The sequence below is a fragment of the Chiloscyllium plagiosum genome, unplaced genomic scaffold (genome assembly GCF_037043375.1).
Source record: "Chiloscyllium plagiosum isolate Xiang-an unplaced genomic scaffold, Cpla_swu_hap1 HiC_scaffold_45, whole genome shotgun sequence".
In the NCBI taxonomy this organism is placed as follows: domain Eukaryota; kingdom Metazoa; phylum Chordata; class Chondrichthyes; order Orectolobiformes; family Hemiscylliidae; genus Chiloscyllium; species Chiloscyllium plagiosum.
The window spans coordinates 6170072-6183380 of record NW_028270183.1 but is presented as its reverse complement, the minus strand read 5'-3'; the positions used below and the strand labels follow the sequence as shown (position 1 = coordinate 6183380).

At 47.8% G+C, this 13309-nt stretch overlaps 1 protein-coding gene across 2 annotated transcripts in view; it reads right to left on the bottom strand.

Moving 5' to 3' along the window:
• LOC122552378 (ras GTPase-activating protein nGAP-like) overlaps positions 1-11613 on the bottom strand; it is a 99645-nt gene extending 88032 nt beyond the window's left edge. Inside the window, exon 1 of one of the 2 annotated variants that reach the window (XM_087983408.1) lies at positions 11012-11613. In XM_087983408.1, coding sequence (XP_087839534.1) covers positions 11012-11468 — 457 coding nt within the window. In that variant the 5' untranslated portion in view covers positions 11469-11613. Of the gene's footprint in view, positions 1-10254; positions 10404-11011 lie in introns of those variants that run through there. The other variant, XM_087983409.1, reaches the window with a different exon arrangement.
• Positions 11614-13309: the final 1696 nt, after the last annotated feature.

The following is a 13309-nucleotide window of genomic DNA, read 5'->3' as shown; positions in this document are numbered from 1 at the left end:
CTGAGGGAGTGCTGCACTATCAGAGGGTCAGTGCTGAGGGAGTACCACACTGTCAGAGGGTCAGTACTGAGGGAGTGCTGCACTGTCAGAGGGTCAGTGTTGAGGGAATGCCGCACTGTCAGAGACTCAATGCTGAGGGAGTGATGCACTGTCGGAGGGTCAGTGCTGAGGGAGCAGCGCACTGTTGGAGGGGCAACAGAATAAACAAAGACTTGCACATATAAAATGCACCTCAAAATTAATGGACATCTCAAAATTCTTTCCAGCCAAATAAGTACTTTTATGATACAGCAACAGGTAGCTGATGAAGAAGCAGTGTTCTGAAAGCTAGTGTTTCCAAATAAACCTGTTCAACTATAACATGGTGCTGTGTGGTTTTTAACTTTGTCCACCCCAGTCCAACACCGGCTCCTCCACATCATGTTGTAAAGTAGGAAATAGAACATAGAACATAGAAAAAATACAGCACAGTACAGACCCTTTGGCCCTCGATGTTGCGCCAATCCAAGCCCACCTAACCTACACTAGCCCACTATCCTCCATATGCCTATCCAATGCCCGTTTAAATGCCCATAAAGAGGGAGAGTCCACCACTGCTACTGGCAGGGCATTCCATGAACTCACGACTCGCTGAGTAAAGAATCTACCCCTAACATCTGTCCTATACCTACCACCCCTTAATTTAAAGCTATGCCTCCTCGTAATAGCTGATGAGGCAGCCCATCTCACAGATTATCATGCGATTACATTAGATAACCTATGTGTAGTGATGTACATTGTAGAGTACATATGGAGCAGGACTGTTGTGGGGTTCAGTATTGTGAAAGTACTGAATTCTCAGAATGACAGTAGTGGATCAGGAATCTGAATGTATCATCCCCAAACTTGGAAATATTACAAGTAGGAATATGTACTGTGAGGAAGATGTAACGTGGCTTCAGGAGGATTTGGATAGAGTTAGTGAATGGGTGAGAGTGCGGCAGATGAAATAAAACATGGAAAAATGTGAAGTTATGCACCTTGGAGAAACAGATGTGCAGAGAATTCCTTAAACGGTAAGAAGTTGTAATACTTAGATGTACAAAGGGAGCTGGTATCCTTATCCTTATGATAAGACATTGAAGTCTCACATGTAGGTACAGCAAGCTATTGGGAAGATTAATGGAGTGTTTGCCTTTATTGCAAGAGGATCTATGTACAGGAGTAGTGAAGTCTTACTTCAATTATATAGGAGCTTGGTTAGAGCTCACCGAGAGTATGGTGTGCAGTTTTGGTCTCCTTATCTCAGGAGAGATATTATTGCCATTAGAGGGAGTGTAACAAAGGTTCACCAGACTTGTTCCTGGGCCAGTGGAAGTGTCCTATAAAGAGACATTAGGTAAACTGGGCTGGTACTCTCTACAGTTTCAAAGAATGAGAGGTGATCACATCGAAACTTACAAAATACTTGAAGTGATAGATCAATGCAGATAAGGTATCTCTGGTTCAGAAACAGGGGACATATATTGACAATAATGGGGATGTCTCTTAGGTCTGAGATGAGGTGAAATTATTTTACTCAGAGGGTTGTGATCCTTTGGAACTCTCTGCCACAGAGGGTTGTGGAAACTCAGCCTTTGAGCACGTTTAAAGTCCAGATTGAGAGATGTCGGATTCCCAGTGGAATACAGGGTTATAGAGATGGAGTCAGCGAAAAGCATTGAAGTGTTGAATCAGCCAGGATTGGAATGACTAGCTGGCCATGCCAGTGTGCTGAATACTGTAGAGGACACAAGGGAGAATATTACCATGGGATCTTGCACATCGACCTGATGGAGGAGCTGGCTCATCAGTTACCCCAGTGTGCTGGGATACCTATAGACTCAGTGACCTGTTCACCACTAGCATGAGGAAAGGTGGAGGCCATTCAGTCCCTCAATCCTGTCCTACAATTCACATCGATAATGTGAATCTGAACTCTGTGTCTCCCAGATCACAGGGTCGTTCCAGGTTAAGGCAGTGGCTGTGTTAATGCACTGATAAATCCAACAGTGTGTAAACTGTCAAACAGACCCCTCTGACCCTGTCTCTGGTGACTGACCAAAATGGGCACCGTTCATGCCGGAATAGGCATCATACATGGCGAGGGGCTACATCAGGGGGGTGTGTGAGGGGGTGAAGTTGGGATATTGGGGGACACACTCCCAGGATAGCCAGCCAGGCTCAAACCCTTCGATCACAGTCTGCCCCAGGATGTGCCAATAACACATCGGACTGGTCAACCCTCCCCACCAAACCTGCCTGGAAGAAGGTCACCCTCAATCCAGGGAAACCGCGGGGAGAATCCGGCAATTTGGGAGAGCTGCCATGCCAACTGGAATGTTCAAGCTGACTGGGGCCGTAAGGCGGGAATTGGTCAAAGCCGTTGCGTGGCCGTCGGATTGGGGCGAGATCACCCGAGGGACTCACTGGCGGCTGGTGGGCAAAGAAACCTGCCACCCTCACCCAGTGTGGGTTCCATGTGACTCCAGTCCCATTCCAAGGTACCTGACTGTTGGTCGACCATCTGTGATGGCGTTGTTACGCCAAACCGACCGTCAGGAGTGGCACAGTGACCCAGTGGTTAGCACTGCTGCCTCACAGCGCCAGGGTCCCTGGTTCGATCCCAGCCTCGGGCGACTGTCTGTGTGGAGTTTGCACATTCTCCCTGTGTCTGCGTGGGTTTTCTCCGGGTGCTCCGGTTTCCTCCCACAATCCAAAGATGTGCAGGTCAGGGTGGGTTGGCCACGCTAAGTTGCACGTGGTGTTCAGGGATGTGTTTGTTAGATGTATTAGTCAGGGGTAAATGTTGGGGAATGGGTCTGGGTGAGTTATGTTTCAGAGGGTTGGTATGGACCTGTTGGGCCGAAGGGCCTGTTTCCACACTGTAGGGATTCCATGTCACTGCAGCGGGAGCTGGTTCAAGGTTACAGCCTTGCTCATGACATCAATATCCTTTGAAGCTACTGAACAGAAAAGGGACAGCAGAACAGAGTGCAGTGACCAAACCGTTACTGCACTCACAGGCTTCATTATGCACCCTGCACTGACTCCATGGGGTTGTTGGACCAGAAACAAGAAAATAGGACAAAGCGTACAGCACAGGAACAGACCCAACTATCCGACCAGTTCTGAAGAAGGGTCACCGGATCCGAAACTCTGATTTCTCTCCACAGATGCACCAGGCCTGCTGAGCTTTTCCAGCAATTTCTGTTTATGTATCCCATCTATACAAGCGTCGCCCCCACCCCCACCCTATCAGCATCTATTCCTGCCTGTCACGCTGTTTTGATTTAATTCATTCACAGGCAGTGGCCATCATTGACTGGAACAGCATTTATTGCCCAGAGTGGCATGGGTGGAGTGGGCAGGCAGGTGGCAGATGGAGTTCAACTCTGAGAAGTGTGAGGTAATGCATTTACAAAGATCAGACAGTAAAGGGGAATACACAATCAACGGGAATATACTGAGAGGGGAGATAAAGTGAGATAACAGCACAGATAGATAAGGTTGTAGAGAAGGCATATGGAATCTCTCCTTCATCAGCAGAGTTACAGTATAAAATACAAAAGTAAGGATATAATGATGAAACTGTATAAGACACTGGTGAGACCACAACCGGACTGTGGGCAGTTCTGGACATCACATTACAGATATGATGTAATTGCTCTGGAGAGATTGCAGAGAAGCTTTAAAGAATGTTGCAGGGGCTGGAGAAGTGCAGCTATGAGGAAAAATTAGAGAAGTTGTGGTTGTTTTCCTTGGAACAGGGAAGGCTGAGGGGTGATTTGATTGATGTTATGTGAGAGGTAGAGATAGAGTAGACAGGAGGAACCTGTTTCCCTTGGCAGAGAGTTCAAAAACCAGTGTTCATAGATTCAAGCTAAGTGGCAGAAGGATTAAAGGGGATGTTAGGAAAAACCTTTTTATACAGAGGGTGGTGCATGTCTGAAATTCCCTGCCTGAGTTAGCAGTGGAGTCCTAAACTCTTTTTTAAGAGTACCTGGATCTGCACCATAAGTGTTGTGAGCTGCAGGGCGATGGGCTGGGTAGATGTTGCTTCATAAACTGGGATTCTGGATCTGAGGCTGGGCACACGAGCTGGAATTTTCAGATTGTGAGCCCCAAGAAAGGAGCTTTGGAGCTCAGATCGAGTTGGAATAACAATGTTCCTGCTCTAACAGGGTCCCTCCCTCCACCAACCATCCCTCACAGGACTCCCTCTCCCCTTCCTCCCCCTCCCTCTCCCCCCTCACAGGACTCTCTCTCCCCCTCCCTCCCTCACAGGACTCCCTCTCCCCATCCCCCCCTCACAGGACTCCCTCTCCCCCTCCCCCCTCACAGGACTCTCTCTCCCCCTCCCTCCCTCACAGGACTCCCTCTCCCCTTCCCTCCCCCCCTCACAGGACTCCCTCTCCCCTTCCCCCTCTCACAGGACTCTCTCTCCCCCCTCCCTCCCTCACAGGACTCCCTCTCCCCTTACCCCTCTCACAGGACTCCCTCTCGCCCTCCCCTCTCATAAGACTCCCTCTCCACCCTCCCAGACACTCCCTTTGCCCCCCCCTCTCACCCATCCTTCACTGGAGCACCTCTACCTCCCCCAACTCCAATTCCAACTCCAAACCTGACAGCCTATCCCCTCCACTCAGAGGCTCCCACCCCACAATCCCTCACAAATCTCTGTCCACCTCCCCCCAAAAAATCCCAACTCCAACACCAATCCCAATCACCCAGCTTCCTCTCAGAGTAACTGGAGGAAGGCAAATTTTAATGGTTTGAGATAAGAACTTTCAAAAGTTGCTTTGAGTGTACTGTTTGCAAATAAACGGATGTCAGATAAGTGAGAGGCTATCAAACGTGCAATACAAAGAGTCCAGAGAGTTATGTTGCTGTCAGAGTGAAAGGTAAAACTGGTCAGATTAGGGAACAAAGGATAATAAAGATATTAAGACTCTAGTCAAGAAAAAGAAAGAATTATAGATACAGACAACGAGGATCAAATGAATCTTGAACAATATAAAGGTTGTAGAAGGAGATCAGGAAGGCAAAGAGAGGATATGGGTTCGGTTTGGCAACTAAAGTTAAGGATAATTGAGAGAGATTCTACAAGTAGGTCAGGAGCAAGAGAGCAACCAGAGGGAGAGTAGGGTCCCTGAAAGATCAAAGAGGTTGTCTTTGTGTTGAACCTCAGGGGATGGGAGAGACAGTAAATGAATACTTTGCAATAGTTTTTGCTGTTGGGAAAGAAATAGAGGCTAGGGAACTGAGGGAAATAAATATTGATGTTTTGGAAACAGTTCACAATACAGAAGAGGAAGTGGTGGAGGTCTTAGAATATATTAAGGTGGATAAATCTCTGGGACCTGATCTAGGGTATCCCAGGATTTTGAGGGAGGTTAGGGAGGAAGTTGTGGGACCCCTTGCAGAAATATTTGTATCATCTATAACTACGGGTGAGTTGCCAAATGACTGGAGGGTGGTTAATGTTGTGCCATGGTTTAAGAAGGGATGTCAGGAGAAGGACTGGGAACTATGGACCTCTGAGTCTGACTTTGGTGGTGGGTAACTTGTTGGAGGTGACGCTGATAGTATATAAATGCATTTGAGAAGCAAAGAACAATTAGGGATAGTCAGCATGGTTTTGTTGAGGAAAAACATATCTCACTAACTTGACTGAGTTTTTTTGAGGAAGTAAAAATTGACGTAGGCAGAGCTATACACACTGTTTACTGGGACCTTGACGAGGTTCCACGTGGTAAAGCTAGATGACATGGGATTCAGGGGGAGCTTGCCAATTCGATACAAAATTGACTTGACGGCAGGAGACAGAGGGTGGAGGTGGAAGGTCGCTTTTCAGACTGGAGGCCTGTGACCAGCGGTGTTCCTCAGTGGGTCCACTGTTGTTTGTCATTTATATGAATGATTTGGATGAGAATGTAGGAGGTGTGGTTAGTAAGGTTGCCAATGACATCAGGATTGACGGTAAAGAAGGTTACAAAGAGAGCATGATCAATTGGGTCAATGGGCTAAGGAGTGGCAGATGGAGTTAAATTTTGTGCGGTATTACATTTTGATAAATCAAACAAAGACAAGAGTTGTACAATAAAATTATGGTCTTGGGCAGTGTTGTAGAACAGAGAGATCCAAGGGTTCAGGTATGTAATTCTTTGAAGTTTGCATGACATATAGACAGCATGGCATTTAGCATACTTGTCTTCATTGCTCTGACCTTTGAGTACAGGAGTTGGGATGTCATGTTGAGGCTGTGCAGGATGTGGGTGAGGCCTCTTCAGGAATACTGTGTCTGGTTCTAGGATGTTAATAAGCTAGAGATGGTTCAGAAGAGATTGACCAGGACGTTCCTGGGAATGGATGTTTTGAGTTATCAGGAGAGGCTGGAGGCTGGGACTTTTTTCACTGGAGCGTAGGAGGTTGAGGATCACCTTATAAAATCATGAGAGGTTTAGATAAGGTGATAAGGTGTCTTTTCCCTAGGATGGGGGATTTCAAGACTAGGGGGCAGATTTTGAAGGTGAGAGGAGAGAGATTTAAAAAAGAAATGAGGGGGAAAGTTGTTTATCCAGAGTGCGGTTCACATGTGGAATGATCTTCCTGAAGGAGTGGTGCACATGGATACAGTTACAACGTTTAAAAGACATTTGGATAAATACATGAATAGGAAAGGATTGGAGGGATATGGGCCAGGAGCAGGCAGGTGGGGCTAGTTTAGGTTAGGATTATGGTCAGCATGAACTGGTTGGACCGAAGGGTCTGTTTCCGAGCTGTACAACTCAATGCGTTATCTGCCTGTTACATCAGGAACACTTCACATCATACGGGACGATGTTGTGAAACTTGAAAGGGTTCAGAAAAGATTTATAAGGATGTTGCCAGGGTTGGAGGGTTTGAGCTATAGGGGGAGGCTGAACAGGCTGGGGCTGTTTTCCCTGGAGCGTCGGAGGCTGAGGGGTGACCTTATAGATGTTTACAAAATCATGAGGGGCATGGATAGAGTAAATAGGCAAAGTCTTTTCCCTGGGGTCGGGGAGTCCAGAACTAGAGGGCATAGGTTTAGGGTGAGAGGGGAAAGATATAAAAGAGACCTAAGGGGCAACGTTTTCACACAGAGGGTGGTACGTGTATGGAATGAGCTGCCAGAGGAAGTGGTGGAGGCTGGTACAATTGCAACATTTAAAAGGCATTTGGTTGGGTATATGAATAGGAAGGGTTTGGAGGGATATGGGCCGGGTGCTGGCAGGTGGGACTAGATTGGGTTGGGATATCTGGTCGGCATGGACAGGTTGGACCCAAGGGTCTGTTTCCATGCTGTACATCTCTATGACTCTATATGACTCTATGTGGTGACCAATGGGCACTGTAGAAAACACTGTGCCACCCACTTTCTGGATGGCACGTTCACTCTGATGGGTCCAGACCAGTGAGGCCAGGAACGCAGAGTACTGCCCCTGAGCACAGTTTAACAAAGCTTCGTTTTCCCAACTCTCCCAGCACTGATTGCTGATGTGTTGATCTGAGTGTTGACAGTTGGGTGTCACACACACTGTGAAACTAGACAGCTCTCGTCTCACCACAAACCCGGATGCAGCGATAAAAATACATTCAGAAGGCAAAGATCATGCTCAAACACATAAAAATCTTAGAGGGTTTGACAGGATGGATGTCAAGAGGCCTCTTGACACCCACCCCGCCCTTGACTGAAGAGTTGACATGCCAAGGGTCAGTAACTCAGGGTAAGGGGAAGTCATTGAAGGCTGAGACCAGGAGAACTTCCTTCACTCAGAGAGTTATGTTGTATTCAAACTCAGTCAAGCTCAAGATAGACACCAATAGATTTTGGGATGTTGAGGGGGTGGGGTCCATGGGTCCAGCAACACACTTTTGGACGAGTTGGAATACTGTGTGCACTTCTGGTTGCCTCACTATAGGAAGGATGTGGTTGCCCTGGAGCAGATATAGAGGAGCTTCACCAGGGTGTTTATAAAATAGAGGTTTATAAAATCATGAGGGGCATAGATAGAGTAAATAGACAACATCTTTTCCTTGGGGTGGGGGAGTCCAGATTTAGAAGGCATAGGTTTAGGGTGAGAGGGGAAAGATATAAAAGGAACCTAAGGGGCAAATTATTCACGCAGAGGGTGGTTTAAAATGTGGAGGCGCCGGTGTTGAACTGGGGTGGACAAGGTCAGAAGTCACACGACGCCAGGTTATAGTCCAATGGGTTTACTTGGAAGCACTAGCTTTCGGAGCACTGCTCCTTCATCAGGTGAGGTCACTTGACAAAGGAGCTATGTTATGAAAGGTTGTGATTTCAACTAAACCTGTTGAACTCTAACCTGGTGTCATGTGACTTCACTGTAAATTTAAGGCTGAGATAGAGGGATTCTTAATCAGTCGGGGAATCAAGGGTTATTCAGAAAGGGGACACAAGGAATGTCAGAGCAGTCAAGATCCTATTGGCTTAAGGGGCTGAATGGTGTATTCATCTTCCTATTTCTTGTGGCCTTATAGAAAAGTCTTGCCCCAGAGAGTTTCTGAAAAATTGCTTCATTTGAAAACATTTTAAAAACATTAATGTCACTCCCCCCCAACCCCCATTATAACATGGCGAACGTTTATATTCTCATTCTCATCCTGTTCCAATAATCCCACTCACACTCCATCACCACTGTCTCCTGCTGAAGTTGTATCTGACATACCCTCTCTGAGCTCTGTTTCCATTCTTAACCTAACTCATTGACAGTGTGAGTAGATTCAGTGATAACATCAGCACACACTGCTCCTGTGTGCCAGCGCAGCAGCGTCTTCAGCCGGGTTTCTGCTGAATTAGTGGATCTCTGATGGCCTGACAGGTAAAGGCATCACCTTAATCTTTCACCATCAAGAAACATCTTGCAGAGGAGGTTCACCGGGTTGGTCCCAGAGTTGAGGGGGTTGTTCTACGAGGAGAGACTGAGTAGACTGGGCCTATACTCATTGGAATTCAGAAGAATGAGGGGGGTATCTTACAGAAACGTATAAAATTAGGAAGGGAATAGACAGGAAAGAAGCAGGGAGGTTGTTTCCACTGTGGGGTGGAACTAGAATGAGGGGGCATAGCCTCAAAATAAGGGGGGAGCAGAATTAGGACTGAGCTGAGGAGGAACTTCTTCACCCAGAGGGTTGTGAATCTGTGGAATTCCCTGCCCAGTGAAGCAGTTCAGGCTACCTTGTTGAGTGTTTTTAAGGCAAAGATAGATTTTTGAACAGTAAAGGAATTAAGGGTTATGGTGAGTGGGCGGGTAAGTGGAGCTGAGTCCATCAAAAGATCAGCTGTGATCTTACTAAATGCTGGAGCGGGCTCGAAGGGCCAGATGGCCTACTCCTGCTCCTAGTTCTTATGTTTTTTTCACCAAATGCTTATCTCTTTAATACTTAACTCTTCAGTAGTTGTGCCTTGGTCTTACTAAGCTACAAACGAACTGTCTTACACCATCTCCCAGTCCTTCTGTTATTGGTTTTTCCTGACCAGATGTGGGTAGTGCTAGATGGGTCAGCATTTGTTACCTGCTCCCAATTGGCCTTGACTAAGTAGTGGTGAGCTGTCTTTTTGAACCACTGGCATTCATGGGGTGTGCAGAGACACCCGCGGTTCTGTCAGGGATGGAATTCCAGGATTCTCACCCAGTGGCAGTGAAGGAACGGCGATGTATTTCCCAACATGGGACGGTGAGCGGGGGGGGGTGTTGGGAGGGGAACTTGCAGGGGGTGGTGTTCCCATCTACCTGCTGCCCTTGTCTTTCTAGGTGGCAGGGGTCACATTTGTTGGAGGAGTCTTGGTGAATTACTGTAGTGCCCTTTTGTATATGGTACATACTGCTGCCACTGTACACCAACAACGGAGGGACTGACTGTTCAGCAGGTGCCTTGCAAGCTCTGTCCTGGATGGTGTCGAGCTTCTTGACCGTTATTGAGAGCTGCACGCATCCAGGAAAGTGCGGGAGTCTCCCATCACGGTCCTGGATTTGAACCATGTCCACAGACTTCCAGTCACCCACTGACAGTCGCTCTCTGTCTAACAGCTTCATTGTCAAAACGAGGCTTTGGCGCAGTTACTGAGTCTCTCTTCGGAGCCTTCAACCCTGCAGCTTCTCACTTCCTGTGGTCTCCCTTTCTTTCAAAACATGCAGAATATTAAAACTGAGCTAAATGCCAGCTAACCACCAGCCTTCAACTTACCTGCCTGTGTTTTTTTTTGTTTTAACCATACGGTTCCCCTCAGAACTGAGTGTGTGCTGAGATCCTGTCTTTCACACCGGCCGACGCAGACCGTACACGCTGCCCCACTGCTTTAAGGAACTTCATCCTCTGAGGGCAAAGATAAAACTATCTAACGTTCCTCATCGTCCCAAAGTCGCTGTTTGCTGTGCACTGCCCCGACGGCTCCTCCAAAGTGCAGAGGACTTTGGATATCACATGAAAGGCACTTCAGAAATGAACGTTTATCCCTGTTTAACCCTTAACTGAGACGCACAAGGACAGGACGGCACTCTCCCCCTGGTGCTGTCCCAGCCTCAATAACCTGCAGTTCCTGTTGCCCATCTCCCACCCTGGGTCTGGCTGTTTTTCAGGAATTGTAAATGCAGAATTGGCTCTGTGCTTTTCTGTCGTGCTCAGCTATTCCCAAACTCTGGAAACTCACCGATGGGGTGAGGGAAAGCACACTCTCCCCCACCAAGGACATTTGACTGCCACCCCCCCCCCCCCCCCACTCATGCTCGCTTACAACACCTTGATAGTGGGCCTCATGTGGCGCAGCGGTAGCATCCCTACTCTGAGCCAGGGGGCCCCCTGGGTTCAGGTCCAGATAACATCTCTGAACCAGTGGGTGAGAAGATCCCTGCCACACTCTGAAGGCCTGAAGAAATGACCCAGGGGATGAAGCACAGCCCTCCCCACTCCTTCCCCTGCCCATCTTGACAGTGCAGGCACCTACCTTGCTGGGTATGCTCTGGGGCTGACTCCTGAAAGGACCGTTTCCGGGACAACCGGCTGGAAAATGAGTTCAGGAACCTGCGGAACCTCTCGGCTGAGTCTGACTTCACCTTTCTCAGAGCGGCAGGAGCTTTGCTGGATTGGGAAGGCACTGATTCAGCTCGCTGGTAGCTTGTTCTCCTCGAGAGCGGGTCCCTCCCGGGCTGCGCTGACCGCCCTTCGCCGTGGGCCGGACCCCCGTCCAGCTCGGAGTTCTCCCCCTCAGCCGTCCTGGCCTCCTCCACCTCCTCCTCCCCCCTGACCCCTTCCCTGGGAGCTGCCTGCTCCTCTCCATCCTCGCCCCTCCTGGCGACCGGCTTGCATCCCGTGAACCACTTGTAGGACCCTAGTGGGTTGTCCCCAGCCTGCCCGTCGGGAGGGTCCACCGCTACACAGGCCGAGCTCCGCTCCACATCCATCGCTAAGCAACCAGGCGAGGAAAGCAACTCCCCGTTGATCGTATCTGCTCAATGAGAGAGAGAGAGAGAGCACGAGCGAGCGAGAGAGAGATCACAAACGTCACGTGTCGCTGAGGGCCCCGGCTCAGAGAGAGAGAGATGTGCTCTGTTCTGCGTGTGTGTGTGTGTGTGGGTGTTCTTTTATATTTTAAAAAGGTGTTGTCACATTACATCTGTTGGAAAAGGAAGTAGAGGAGGGTACAAGCTAAGGGAGAGCTCCAATCAAGCTCTGAGACACGAAAGGAGACTGTAAACCACAACCTGAGATGGACAGAGATTAAATGGATTGTTTTCTTTCAAAACTGTGAGACATCCTTCCCTTCCCTCAAAATCGACTCACAGCAAGATTTATACAACATTACTATCCTAACTCTTCAGCTAAAGTGGCCTCTTTCCTCCGTTTGAGGCTAAAGGTTAAATTTTATTCAACTCAGCAGATTCCGGGCCAATCGTAACGTTTGCTCCTCACCTCTGTGTTAGCATGGCCCAGAATGCACATGTCCCCATCCAGCAGCATAAGCAAAGTGCACTTCAATTCCTCTAGAGCAGAGTATCGCTCTCCCCAGTAACACCTCAATTCTCATCGATGCCCTCGACACCTCTCAACGTAACCATTCGAGTGTTTCCCTTGGTTTACCACCACCCAATTTCCCACTGTCCACCTTCCGAGGCACATCCGATACTCCGCTCCCTGCGGAGCCACGTTCACCTGGCTGGCCATCATTGGTTCCTACGCTGACTGATATTTCAGTCCTACAATTCTCACCTACACCTTCAAACCCATGAGCTCTCCCAAAGTCTCTGGACTCCCCCAGTGTGTGGGACACATACACGTCCCTGAATTAATCTCTCTGTGGTTCGGAGACTGTAAGGAGGGACTAAAGTTGCTACTAAAGAAAGGCCAACTTCACCCTAAAAACACCAGGCAAATAGATGCATTGAGAATATTGTATCCATCATCACACCAAGAATACAATAAGTCCTGACTTTAGCATTCCAATGTACTGAGCTCTGGAATTTCCTGTTTAAATCTCTATACTATTCGGTCATTTTCTGCCTCTTTCTCCTCCTTAATGGTAATCCTTAAATCCCACCTCCTTGACTATGCTTTTGATCACCTGTGCTAATGTCCCTGTACAGGATTCCCTATTGAATTTTGACAATAGTCCAGTGTACCTTGACAAATTGAAAGGCAATCAGAGAAAGCAGTAATATATCAGATATGTGAGACAGTGATGAGATGTTGCTCAGAGGTGCTGGTGCGTTTCCATGTTACTAAGCGTGTACTCAGCACATGTTGACTATGATACAGGAAATGGTTTGCGCTTTAATTAGTCTGAGCAAGGCTAGAAGACATGACTTCTCCTGATATTCAGCCAGGTCAATAATAGCCTGAAGGACAAACAGTATCACTACTGAAAGAAAGACCAACTCTACCCTCAGATCACCAGGAAGAAGAGTTGTATCTAAAACATTATATTCACTATCACACTGAGAATGCAGCACGTCCCTATTTTAGTCTCGTATAAGGCACATCATAGGAAGAGGCCATGAAGCTCACAAAGACTGTACTATCATTCAAGTAAATTATGGTCAATCTGTACCTTAACTCTGTGTATTTACATCAGTTCCAAAAGGTCATAATCGCCTTCTCTGACAAAAATCTCTCAATCTCACTTTCAAAATTTTCAACTGACCCTCCAACCTTCAATAGCACAAACTCTAGATTTCCAAAATCCAGCTGCAGGAAGAGGGGCTTCCTAATGTTACCACTAAATGGCCTGACTCTAATTTTAAAATGA